Consider the following 13,042-nt stretch of genomic DNA (forward strand, 5'->3'; position numbering starts at 1 on the left):
AAGTGCAAAATGGACGAAATCACCATCATTATTGACTTCATTATCACGAAATAATTCAGAATCTTGGAGTATCTAAGGCAACCCTTTTGCCTTGTTGACCTCCTGACATTTCCTTCATTTCGGGCTTCGACGGCATGATGTTTTGTCCTTCCTGCTACCTCAAAATCTAGAATTTCGAACCTGTAACCAGTTACAGGATTCTGGTAACCGATTACAACCTGCATGTAATCGATTACAGACTGCTAGTAATTGGTTACGCCCTTCTGCGGTTGCTTCAATTCATCGATTATAATATCTCGACTCATCATGATCATCTTCTTAACAACATCAAACAGTTTGTAACCACCGGTAGAGTGATATCCAACAAGCATCATCACCTCTCCCTTATCATCCAACTTCTTTCTAAGTTGACCCCGAACATGTCGATATGCAATGGAACCAAAGACTTTCAAATGGTTCATATTTGGCTTGAACCTCGACCAAGCTTCCTCTGTTGTTACATTTTCCAGCTTGTTTGTAGGGCATTTATTCAACAAATAGACTGATGTGGGTACCGCTTATCCCCATAGCTCCTTCGACAAGTTCTTCCCTTTTAACATGCTTCTCACCATGTTCATAATCGATCGGTTTTTCCTTTCGGTCAAACCACTTTGTTGTGTTGTATAGGGTGGTACTACCTCATGTATAATCCCTTCTTGATCACAAAACCTCCCAAAATCATTTGAGACATATTCGCCTCCACCGTCCATTTTAAGTAATTTGAGCATATGAACACTTTGCCTCTCAACCACGGGCTTAAACTTCTTGAACACTTCAAATACCTCATCCTTCATCTTGATTAGGTATGTCCATAGATTTCTACTATAATCATCGCTAAAAGTGACAAAATATTTATTACACCACCTCAAGGTGATTCTTGGCTCTCCTGTCTGCATCCTTGCTGAAATTTTATTTATGTTGCTTAGCTTGCACACATTCTTCACAAATTGAGCTGGTATATTGATTGATGGCAGCCCTGTAACCATACAGTTCCTTTGAAAATATTTGAGATCTCTAAAATTGAGATGCCCAAGACGATAATGTCATATCCACTCATCTCTATTTCGTGCAGTAGCAAGACATCTATGCTTCATAACCTTCAACTTAACCTTGAAGGTTCTATTGGCAGCCATAGGCGTTTTAAGTTCCAAAACTCTCTTTGCATCCAAAACACGCAGCCCCTTGTTTTCCATATGAATCTTGTAACCATTCTCAAGCAATTGGCCAATGCTTAGAAGGTTAAATTTGATTCCCGGAATATACAAGACATCTTTGATCAAGGAATATCCACCATCCCTTCTCATGATCAAAAAATCACTAATACCTTGGCCATTAGAGTGGTGCCATCGGCAAATTTTACTTTCTTCTTCATGGCACAATTGATTGTGACAAACCAATCCTTTCTTCCTGTCATATGAGTTGAACAACCCGAGTCCAGATATCACTCCTCACTGCATTGAACTCATTTCATACTCATCATGGCGTCTTCCTCTTCATGCAACCAGTCAATTGTATCATTCAACCGATTGCAACCCAATTTTTCTGCATTCTTTAAGCTCCTACAGCTGCTGTTCCGCAGTTGTTTGCTACTACAATTAGCTTCCGTGATCATAGCCAGAAGTGTATTCTCTTTATTAAATTCTTCTCTTGCAACCTTGGCTTCATCCCTTTTAGATTCCTTCTTGTTTGCATTGCATTATTTCGCAAAATGACCGAATTGTTGACATTTGTAGTACTGATCCTTACTCTTGTCAAATCTCTTTCTTTCGCCTCTAAAGTTTCCATGAACACCATGTTTGTTGGAGCTGCTCTCACCCCTTTGACACATCAAATTTTTTGAATATTTTGACTATTTTCCACCAAAATTCTGAAAATTCCCTTTGTTCTTCAAGGGTCATTTTTCTTTCGATCTCTTGTCCTTCTCATTGAAACGAGCTTGCAAAGCGATCTCCGTCTTTGCCTTATCGTTATTCATCTCCTCCATCGTTTGCTTATGAGCCTCAAGAGAACTTTGCAGCTCCTCTTTGCTCATCGTCGTAAGACCCTTCGACTCCTCAATTGCCACAACTATGTTATCGAATCTTGGTGTTAAAGAATGCAAGACCTTAGCAACAACAAACTGCTTCGTAATGGTTTTTCCACATGCCTTCACTTGGTTCACCAACTGAGTGATTCTCGTTTCAAAATTGTTGATTGTCTCATTTTCCTCCATTTGAATCAATTCGAGCTTTCGTTTGTGAGTTTGTAACCTCACCACCTTTGCCTTGTCACCCCTGCCTAAGCTTTCTCTAATATCTCCCAAACTTGCTTCGACGAATCACATTCACCAACTTTCTAAAATTTGTCGCCGTTAACACATTGATGAATCAAGAAAAAACATTTTGTAATCCTTCTTCTTCTCTTCTTTATGTGTTGCTTGTTGCGCTTCAGTAGCATTATCCACAAGAGGAGTAAGACCATTTTTGATCACCTCAAAAACATCTTAGTAGCCAAACAACACTTTCATCTGCTTGCACCACATGTCGTAGTTCTTTGCTTCAAGAATCGGAAAATTTATAGGGATTCTTTCATTAGAAACTGAATTCATGTTACACACTAGATGTTTGTGGATCTGAACCAGACTCTTGATGTCAAATGTTAGAACAAGCAATCACAAAGTTGGTGAAACAAATATATAAAAAAATTTGATGTGAAAAGTGAAAGAGAAGAATATATATATATATATATATATATATATATATATATATATATATATATATATATATATATATATATATATATATATATATATATATATAATTGAGGGTGAAGTTCAATACTTTCATATAATCAATGTGAGAGTGCATCCTAAATACTTATATATGTGTTACACATTGATTGAAATACAATTTAACCAAATACAATGAAAAAATACAAAAACTCAGACTTGTAACCGGTTACACCAAAACGTATAATCGGTTACACTTGACATTGAAAATAAAACAAATTAATGCAACTTCAGTGGTAATCGATTGCACCATTTCAGATAACCGATTACGCATTTAAAAACTCTAATTTTCTATTACTAAAAAGCATATCAGCATCAATTATAATCGATTATACACCCGTAATAACCGATTAGAGCACTTGAATTACAACATAAAATTCAACAATGTTTAGATATAACTCATTGTACTTAGGATTTATCATTGAGTAGATAAAGTTTAAGGGCATAAATCACTTTCGGCTAAGATACCGGTTTTGCCATGTCAAAAAGACATTAAGAAAAAGAAAACTTAGGGTAGAAAAATTCAAATTCACTTTGTTTATTAACTGCGAGTCCTAATTTTTTGTGCTAATATAAGGTCAAGATTCTTAGATTTAAGTTTATCATATAAGTTTTAGTCGTTAACGTTACAGCTTGAGCTGGATTCCTATGCTCATATGAAACTTGGAAAAAAAATCGAATTAGTGATTCTTTTTACAACATGTTCATGTACTTACGTGTTGGGATCTCCTACCTGCATTAAAACAAAATCAATTAGTGAGCTTGGGAATCAATTATTCAAAGACTTCAAACTTGTTTGAAGCGTTAGAGCCCATAAAACTTCAAAATTAAATGTATAATACAAATATGTCTCTAAGGATAAAGGATGGAAATTGAGTTTCATTTTTTATTTTATTTTTTGTCTTACAAGTTACAATCTATATGATCATAAGATGTTCAAGAATTTTTTTCCAAAATGGCAAAAGACTAATCATCGTCAATAATCAAATAAGATAATATTTGAGACAAAGTATAATTTCTAGATACTAATTTAGGTTGGTAAGGAAATACTCTACTCTATTTTTCATAAATGTCAGAGAGAATTTAATTCGACTAATTAAGTACTCTTTTCTTATATTAATATTTAGTTTGAATTTGGTCCCTTAACAAGGGAATTCTGAGTGAACCAACTCAACCCTATAGTTTTATTAACAGAAGGTGTCAGAGTCGTAATATGTGACGATAAAGTGATGAACAAATTAAAATGTTGTTTAGATATGGTTTTGAGCTCAGCGGAATTGTCATTCTTATTGAGAAGAACGAGTTTCACATAATGACTCTTAAGAAGAGGTATGTCGATTCCAAACATGACATCTTATGTTTGAAAGGGAAATTTCATTTTTTTAAAGAGAATCATACATATCATATAAAGATTTATAAGAGGTATGTCGATTCCAAACATGACATCTTATGTTTGAAAGGGAAAATTCATTTTTCTAAAAAGAATCACACCTATCATATAAAGATTTATATAGATTGTCCAATAAAATTTTGCTCAAACTAATATTATGACAAAAGGAGGTATATTCTCAATTAAAATAGATTTGGAACAAAGGAGGTATATTCTCAATTAAAATAGATTTGGAACAAAGAGATGAAGCCAAAATAAAAGAAATGAAATATTCTCATTATTTGAATTAAGGTTAGGTTAGGCTCAATGGTAGATTTTGAAACCAAATCATGTTACAAACTTGACATGTGAGTTTAAGATAGCTGATATGGTAAACAAGGTGGTGGTCAGTATGTCGTAAGGAGTGTGAAAAATATAATTAGAAGGATCCTAAAAATAAATAACATTAATTAACTATTTATGGTAAACTCTTCTTTTTCCAAAAATTTCCCTTCTTCTCCTCCACTCCACTCAGTTCAACCAAGGTAAATATAAAGACCAACCAGTGATATTTTTAGCGATTGGTGTCATAAAATGACCAGACTTAAGCCTAAATGCATTGGCAGTTGTCTTAAGAAAATAGGGTTTAAGACAACTTATTTGTAGTAAATAATAGAAAGTTTGAAATGTGGCAATACAGAAAATAATTCAAAACATTCGTTGAATTTGAAGTGGTTAGTAACTACATGAGTTCATACAAAAAAGCAAGTTTATCTATAACTTATGTTTACAATTTCGATATGTTTATTTTTTCCATCTTATCTCTTACAATTTATTACTCAATCTTCTTATAATTCTTTGATTAAATTTTTTTTCTAATATTATTAATAAAAGAAATTTTACAAATTATTTTATGATTTATTTTTATGAAAAAATTTTAAAAATATTTTTGAAATCCCAATAATATAATATTATTATATATAACACATAAAAACTTCTGCGATTGTGAACCCTTCACAAAAACACATATTTCAAAGTATAGATTATTTATTCATCAATATCTCTAAATATAAGATTCTCGAGTTTTTTCATTATTTTAAAATACATTAATAATTTTTTTATTTATATATCACTTGTAAAGTTATATATTTTTCCATACACTAAATATTCTTATACAAACAATTAAAAAATTATATATCTTAAGAATACATTTGTTAAATTATATAAATAATTAATAAACTTATTACTCTGACTAACTTTTTTAATTAGATAATTAAATCTTATATTTAGGGACTTTTTAATTTTAATATTTAATAAAAATATATTACCTCTACCTCATCACCTTTCCAAAAGTTATAAATAAATCTAACTAATAATTTTACATAATTTTGAAATGAAAAAAAAAATCAATACACCAACACAAATAATCTTGTTTTAATTACACTTTTTTTATTTTTTTATTTGAGCTTCCATATAATAGATGAGAGAGCGCGGAAGAAGTGGTGTCATTAATCGCTCTTTATTCTTTTTTTTCTTCTTTCAATGGAGTGCCTCACAAGTTTGGTGGCTATTAGGCATCCTCCATTGGAGATGTCTCGCTCTTGTGATTTTCTTTTTAATAACGAACTTTTTTTTAATTTAAATTTTCAAATAATTAATATTTTAAATTATTTATTAAAATAACTAATATTTAAAAAAAAAATATTCACACCAAACATTAGGCATTAGGCGTCATTGATAGTAGCATATACATTAAAAAATACACTTAGACGTTGTAGTCCCTGATGCATGTACTACCAAAGCGTCAATAGAACTTATACAAATACTATTGATTTAAGAGAATACGTCAGAAGAAGTGGCACATACATACAAAATGTTAATATTGAACCTGCGTTAGGAGAAACGGCGCATGCAATATCACTTTTACTTAAAATAAGGGATATTTTAATGCTTCTACTTAATTCCTTCGTATCAAATTACTTCTACTTAATATTAAAAAATTAAAATTAAAATTTATATCGCAAGCATGCACCAACCAATATCAAATTGCTTCTACTTAATTCCTTCAATATTTTCTCAATATCACTTTTACTTTCAATCAGATGCTTCTATTTTAATTGATTCTTCATTGTTGTTTTAAGAAACTCACTCCAAGGTTGTTCATATTACCATCATAGTTACTACCTTCTTCGTGGAAATAGCTAAAATCAATATTGCATACATTCATCACTCCTATGACGCGTGTTCAATATTAACTTTTTGCATGCATGCTTCACTCTTCCTAGCACCTCTCCTTAAATCAATAATACATGCGCATTGGTAATACATGTGTATTTTTTAGTGCATGCATTTTTATCAATGTCGCCTCCTCTTTAATACAAATTTTTTAAAACATGATTATTTTAATAAATAATTTAAAATATTAATTATTTAAAAATTTAAATTGAAAAAATTAATTATTTTAAAAAAAGAAATCTGTTCTTATCCTCTTGTACGAACCTATATATAACGATCAAATTTCTCAATAAAAAACCAAGATTTTTCTTTCAACTCAAAGATTAAATAACTACTATGAGTAATTAATGCTTATTTATCTTTCAAAGTGTCATTATTTATTAATGCCTTCACTTAAATTTTAAAAAAAAAAGTGACATTTTTTTGTTAAAATATAATATAGGTGTATAAAAATATACTTAATTTGATTTCTCTTGTGTTTTTTATAAACAACGGACCAAAATTATTTTTACATCTTCCTATAAAACATATTAAAAAAAATTGACACAAAAATATATTCTTTCATAATAAATGTGAAATATGAGATTTTACATCACCTATTTAATCACAAAACTCTCAACACTGTCTTAAATCTAATGGTTTGAATTCTTCCTATTTCTTAAACCGTATAATATGTGATACAATATAACTTCAAACTTCGACCTATATAATTCGAAGAGACTCAGCCTTTTCCTGAACTTGCATTATATGGATTGGGCCTTATTTCTCTACACTCACACTAGTCATTACCTTACCCCCCTCATAAATATCTTAACAGTTGAACTCATTCCAAACACCTTTTCTAGGTATTCCATGAATGAAAAATAATTGAAAAACAAATTTCTCATTTATATAACATAAAAGGATGAGTTTCTAAGCAACCTTCTATTAGTTCATGGTTGTAGAGAATAAAAACACTACCGGTGACAAAAACAGCAAGATTCAACAATCGGTAGGATTATTACAATTGACAATGCTAAAGTGCATCAAGTTACACGAGTGGTATCAGTAATAATTTGTATTCTGCTAATCCGCTAGCTCACCTACGGGCAGAGACACGGCACAAGAAACAATAAAGAAAAATTGGACATTCATTACCTCTCAACAGATTCACTTCATTAAGTAGATCAAACAAACATTAAGAGGACAGTAAAATTCTCTTTCTAAGTGTAAAAATGCTCAACAGCTTAAACAATCTGCTATAAATACACTGTGCCAGATGCTATCAGACGCCCAAACATCACAAGTGACACAGCTGGCTCGAATGCATAGGATGCTATAAAATATAGCTCTAGCATGTGTGGCATGTACTCGGGATGCCAGAAAATTGTAACTGATCGAAGAGATTACTGAACCACACTGTGGCATGTATAACTTTTATTTATCTCTCCTAAACTATGAGTAAAACAAGGATATGCAGTTAGCAACAATGGGGTGAGTTACTTAGCTGTATCATCATGTTCGGAAACCAGATAATCTTCTACTGAGGATGATCCTCTATCAACTGGAAGATAGGACAATGCTATTGCTGCAGTACCAAGTGCAATGACAGTCGTAATGGAACCCCAAATCCACTTCTGCCTCTTACTCTTTCTTTGCCTCTCGCGTCGTGCCATCTCTACACGAGAGAAAACACATCAATAAAATTGAGAATTAAGCAAGCTGAATAAAACAAGACATAATTTAAGCTGACGACATAATAATGCAATGTTTATAATAAGATGTTATATTTTTTGTGCAAATAGAATATCTAATTACAAGTAGAAAACTGATTTGTGCTCACATTATCATAACAATTGAAGACTAAAGATGTGATATAAGTCTTACCTACTGCTTCCTGGTTTCGCTGAGACATCTCCCGATTCATGGTCTCATAACAGTGGAGACGTTCCAAGATTCGAGCAATCTCAAAGTTCTTAGACTCTAGTTGAGCTTCCATCTCCATTTCTACCTCAGCCCTGACAGTTGCTCTCCCAATAGTATTTGATATGAATCTAGCAACATAAAGTTGTTGACATAGGTCTTCCACAGGATCAGAATTCAGCTGCTCAGCCTCAGCTACAGTACTAAGACCTGCAGGCAAAATGATTCCCACTAGACGCAACCCCTGCCTAATACTCTCCCATTGACTTTTCATGTTATTTAGGGAATCTTCGGCTTGCTTCCGCTTCTCTATTTCCATCAATAGACTCAATCTCATTTCACGCAATTCAGCTTCAACATCATATGCAGAATTTTGAGTAGCAGACACCGATGATAGTTCTACAGGAAGAGAAGAAACAAGTAAGCTGATAAATGACATCAAATATTTCTAAGAAACACCGTTACAGAATTAATGACCCTAACTTGATCCCAAATTTAATTAGTATATGCCATAAGATTGATATGTCCGCGAAAAACTGAGATATCCCTTTAAACACAGCTGCATTATGACATTGAGAAAAAAGTACCTAAAAAACCCGACAAATGCCATGTGCATTTGCAACAGAAAAAAATTGGCACTACAGCTAACCCAGTTTACCTTCCCAAGCATCATAAAACTCGCCAACAGGACTGCTGAATTTCACAAGTAGGTCTGTCACTGCATTCTCTTCCACATCTGTGTTGCTTGTAAAACTCATGGAATCTTTCAGGTCAAAGAAGTCTTCAGTATCTGTATCTCTTTCCAAATTCAATGCAGGCCCATTATCCCTGTGTAAAACATTTGTAAGACTACTATTCTCAGGTTCTTGGTGTCCATTCACCGGCTCACCTCCATTGCGTCTAACAAATTTACCACCACAAACACTATTTGTGTGCTCTTCTTCAACAGGATCATGGTTTGAAAAGGCGAATTGGAGATCACCAGCTGAACTTCCAATCATAGTATCAAAGCTCTTATCATCAATTGCTTCACTATTCTGCTTGGAAAGCACACAAGCCTCAGACGAACTCTTGAGGAGACCTGGGCCACGACGTTTATGGTTAATAACATATGGTGAAGGTGGGAATGAAGAAGGCGAATCTGCAACCGGAAGTAATTTCATTTCAGGTGTGGTATAAAGTGCTGGCTTCAACGGAGGACGAGGAACCTTCTTTTTCATAGCTGGCGCACTAGCAGTCCTATCAAGTGTCCGCCGAGATATTGGTACAGGCATTGAAGTTGGAACAGGTTTATCAATTGGCTTGGAAGCTCCAGTATCTAACAACCTATCCAATGCTATTGCAGAAAAAGTCGGCATGTCTGAATAAAAAAGACACGAAAAATTCAACAAAGCTTCCCACTCAAACACAATATTCAGCACTATACATATATACAATTTAATAAGCACTTATAGTATACGCTTTATCACATAAATATTTATGTATAAACCATTTTCATAACAAAAATAAAATAAAGTCGAACTAGTTTCTTATAAGCTATAAGTTTTTTTTCATAAACTATCTTTGAGAGCTTATAGAACTAAGCTGATAACAGCTTATAGACATGTCATTAGTTGTTTGCATAAGCTCTTCCAAAGGGTCTCACAAATGCAAATGCTTATGTGAGTAGGCAAAATCAAATAAATCAATCTTTGTTCTATCCGAATCCCTAATGCTGCAGCTATCATTAATACATGATTAAACCTAAAAAAACAAATTTTCATTTGGTATTTATATGGAGAATGAGAAAATGGAGAAAAGAAGAGAAAGAGAGAAGAAAATACCCGGTGGCAAAAAAAGTGAAGGGCGAGCATGAGAGAGAGGAAGCGGCGGGAAGCAGAGGAGTACGAAGCTGCTGCGTATTTTACGGAAGTTTCTCAATGTTGTAATGTTGCATATCAAGTGTTTGTGTTTTATTCACACGCACATCTCAACGGAAAATTATTTGGAGTTATTGCAAATTGCAATGACCGCCTCTTGCATATTTGAGTTTTGCGTTGGAATTTTCTCTTCTTTCTGGGTGGGGACCGGGCCAACTTATTCTCCATCGCTTTCTTTTTCTCTACATTCTATTTTTTTCTTTTTAATCTAGAATTTCTTAATATATTAAAGTATCATGTTAACATACTTAATATTTTGAGTTTTTGGAGATATATCTCTGAACGGTTGAAAATTTGATAGTTTTCATTCAAGAATTTCACTAAATCTTGATGATTTCCAAACCAAATCTTGATGAACAAAAATCAATATTTTTGGTTGTTTATTCTTATTGTTCTTCACTCTTCACTCGAGTGAATCAATCACACTTAGGCTATATTTGGATTGATAGAAAATAACGGAGCGAAACAGAATGAAACGGAACATGATGGAGCGGAGCGGAATGGAATATAGATTTCTCCATTATTTATTTATTTTATTAAAAATGTCTCATTCCATTACATACACCCCAAATTGAATGGAATAAAAAATAAAGAATCCGATGGAATGGATTCCATCATATTCCATTTCACTCCATCCATTATTTACAAATCCAAACAATGAAATCTCATTAGTAACCACTTCACTCCATTCCATACGATCTCATACCACCAATCCAAACATACCCTTAGGTTACAAGATTTCGCTCTTTCTGATTGATAGCATTCTTTAAATGGTTTTCAGTATTTTCTCACCATTATGAATGACTTCACACGATATACATGGACATTTTTAATGCATAACAAATCTGAAATTAGGACTCACTTTCACAACTTTATTGCATATTGTCAAACTCAAATTTCTCTCAAAATAAAAACAATTAGAAGTGACAGTGATAGTGAATTCATTATGCCAGCTTATTATGCATCCTTATGCATTTTTCATTAGAGAAACTGCATAGAAACCTCTCAACAAAACTCCATTGTTAACAGAAAAGATAGGCACTTACTTAATGTTACTACTTGTTCCATGCTAATTTACCTAAAAGTTTTTGGTATTTTTCTCTTTGTCATGCTACATATTTAATTAATATGTTATGTAGTCCCACTATTGAAAATAATACACCATATGACCTTCTTTTTAAGGAAACCACACTCATTCACCCATCTCAAAACATTTGGCTACTTAACCTATGTTGGCACCTTTACAAGGCATAGAGACAAATAGGACCCTAGAGCTACTAAGAACATTTTCTTATCCCAAGGCATTAAAGGATATCTACTTTTTTATATTAACACAAGATCTACCTTCATTTCCAAATATTGTGTTTTATATGAAAACACATTCCCTTACACTTTTCCTCACAAACCTATAATTACCTCTAACCAACTCCCATAAAATTGACCAAACAACAACACCATTCATTTTTTACTTTCCTACATCCACAAGTTCTGCCCCTGTAACCACACATATAAATCAAGACCCTTGCATTCCACTACCTGCACATATGGATCCATTGAAAGACATAAAGAAAGGTTAGTCGCCAAAGGCTTCACACAAGTTGCAGGTATTGATTTTTTGACACATTTTTCTCTATTGCAAAGCTGGCCACCATAACGCTTTTTTTCATGGAGATTTGAATGAGAAAGTGTATATGACTTTACCCAAAGGCATACCTTCTTATCCAAATCAAGTTTGTAAACTTTTAAAATCAATTTATAGATTAACACAGTCTAGTAGACAAGGTTTTGAAAAATTATCTATTGTGCCTACTGTCTGTGTCCTCTTCTCAATAAATTGCAGACATGTTTATAAGGGTGATTATTCATTCTTATTTCTCCTTTAAGCAAAACAAATGTAAGAGAAGATAGAAAATAATAAAAATATAATAACAACAAAAAGAAGAGAGAAAGAAAATATAGAAGAAAGAATTAAATCACTGGAGGAGTTATTATTTAAAGAGAAATATTTGAAAAAAATGATACAATTTCAAATTTAAAAAAAATCATTTATATCAACTTTGATCTACATGACTACACCCTCTTATGCAAATTAACTAGATATATGAAATTGAAACTCTAAATTTTTTACAAGAAATATCACCAACATTAATCAAACTTGATGAATCCACATCATTTATAATAAATTACAGGCTTATTTGATTCAGAATCCCACGTGCCTCCTTCCTTCATATACTCAACATATCTAGCAAATTCAGGCTTAGATGTTGCTTTCTTCTTCTTCCTTCTAAAATCAAAGAAATTCAAAAGTGGGTGAACACTACTCTTTTCCTTATGATCACTACCTTTCTTTGTAGGGTTTCTTTGTAGATTAATATCCACAAAGTTTGAAGCCATAGCCATTTTTGCCTTAGTATTTGATGGCCCTGAAGGGACGCTTGCACTTCTCTTCAAGTACTCTTCATTTGAAATCCCATTATTATTTTCACCAAACTCTTTATCTAATTTCTCATATTTTTCATGGCCTCTTCGAGTACTATTGGATCTAAACATGGCTTGATTTTGAGGTTTGGTTGATGGAAGAGAAAAGTGGTTGGTGATGACTTGGTAAGAGACGTGGATGAGATATATAATATAACTTGTAGCACTTTCTTACCATAATAGAGTGGTTTATATATTCTATAATGTCAAGTTTGGTTTGCTAGTTTTTGTGTTTTTTCATTTGTATCTTTTTATGTGATGTTTTTTCTTTATATATATATAAGTAGTTTGAAAACATTTAATGATGCAGAATTCTATTGACTTTTTCTACTA

General features: G+C 32.6%; 2 protein-coding genes across 2 annotated transcripts; both read right to left on the reverse strand.

The window, feature by feature from the left end:
• Window positions 1–7,277: 7,277 nt before the first annotated feature.
• On the reverse strand, window positions 7,278–10,356 carry LOC127120214 (uncharacterized). Its single transcript, XM_051050626.1, has 4 exons — window positions 10,136–10,356; window positions 8,971–9,672; window positions 8,277–8,711; window positions 7,278–8,067 (listed from the first exon to the last, which is right to left on the reverse strand). The coding sequence occupies exons 2-4, from the start codon at window positions 9,668–9,670 to the stop codon at window positions 7,889–7,891; spliced, it is 1,314 nt and encodes a 437-aa protein (XP_050906583.1). The 5' UTR covers window positions 9,671–9,672; window positions 10,136–10,356; the 3' UTR covers window positions 7,278–7,888.
• A 1,822-nt stretch (window positions 10,357–12,178) lies between these two features.
• On the reverse strand, window positions 12,179–13,000 carry LOC127120216 (uncharacterized). Its single transcript, XM_051050627.1, has one exon. It carries the CDS (start codon window positions 12,779–12,781, stop codon window positions 12,401–12,403), a length of 381 nt encoding a protein of 126 aa, XP_050906584.1. The 5' UTR covers window positions 12,782–13,000; the 3' UTR covers window positions 12,179–12,400.
• Between the last annotated feature and the right edge of the window lie 42 nt (window positions 13,001–13,042).

This window comes from Lathyrus oleraceus, chromosome 2 (genome assembly GCF_024323335.1).
Source record: "Lathyrus oleraceus cultivar Zhongwan6 chromosome 2, CAAS_Psat_ZW6_1.0, whole genome shotgun sequence".
NCBI classification, from domain to species: Eukaryota; Viridiplantae; Streptophyta; class Magnoliopsida; order Fabales; family Fabaceae; genus Lathyrus; species Lathyrus oleraceus.

Bases quoted from the DNA above. Each gene is read 5' to 3' on its own strand.
- LOC127120214 (XM_051050626.1), bottom strand. From the start codon at position 9,670: ATGCCGACTTTTTCTGCAATAGCATTGGATAGGTTGTTAGATACTGGA. The intron at 8,712-8,970 runs GTAAACTGGGTT...CTCTTCCTGTAG, and splicing joins GTTTTATGATGCTTGGGAAG to AACTATCATCGGTGTCTGCT. The intron at 8,068-8,276 runs GTAAGACTTATA...TCTCTCGTGTAG, and splicing joins GCGAAACCAGGAAGCAGTAG to AGATGGCACGACGCGAGAGG.
- LOC127120216 (XM_051050627.1), bottom strand. From the start codon at position 12,781: ATGTTTAGATCCAATAGTACTCGAAGAGGCCATGAAAAATATGAGAAA.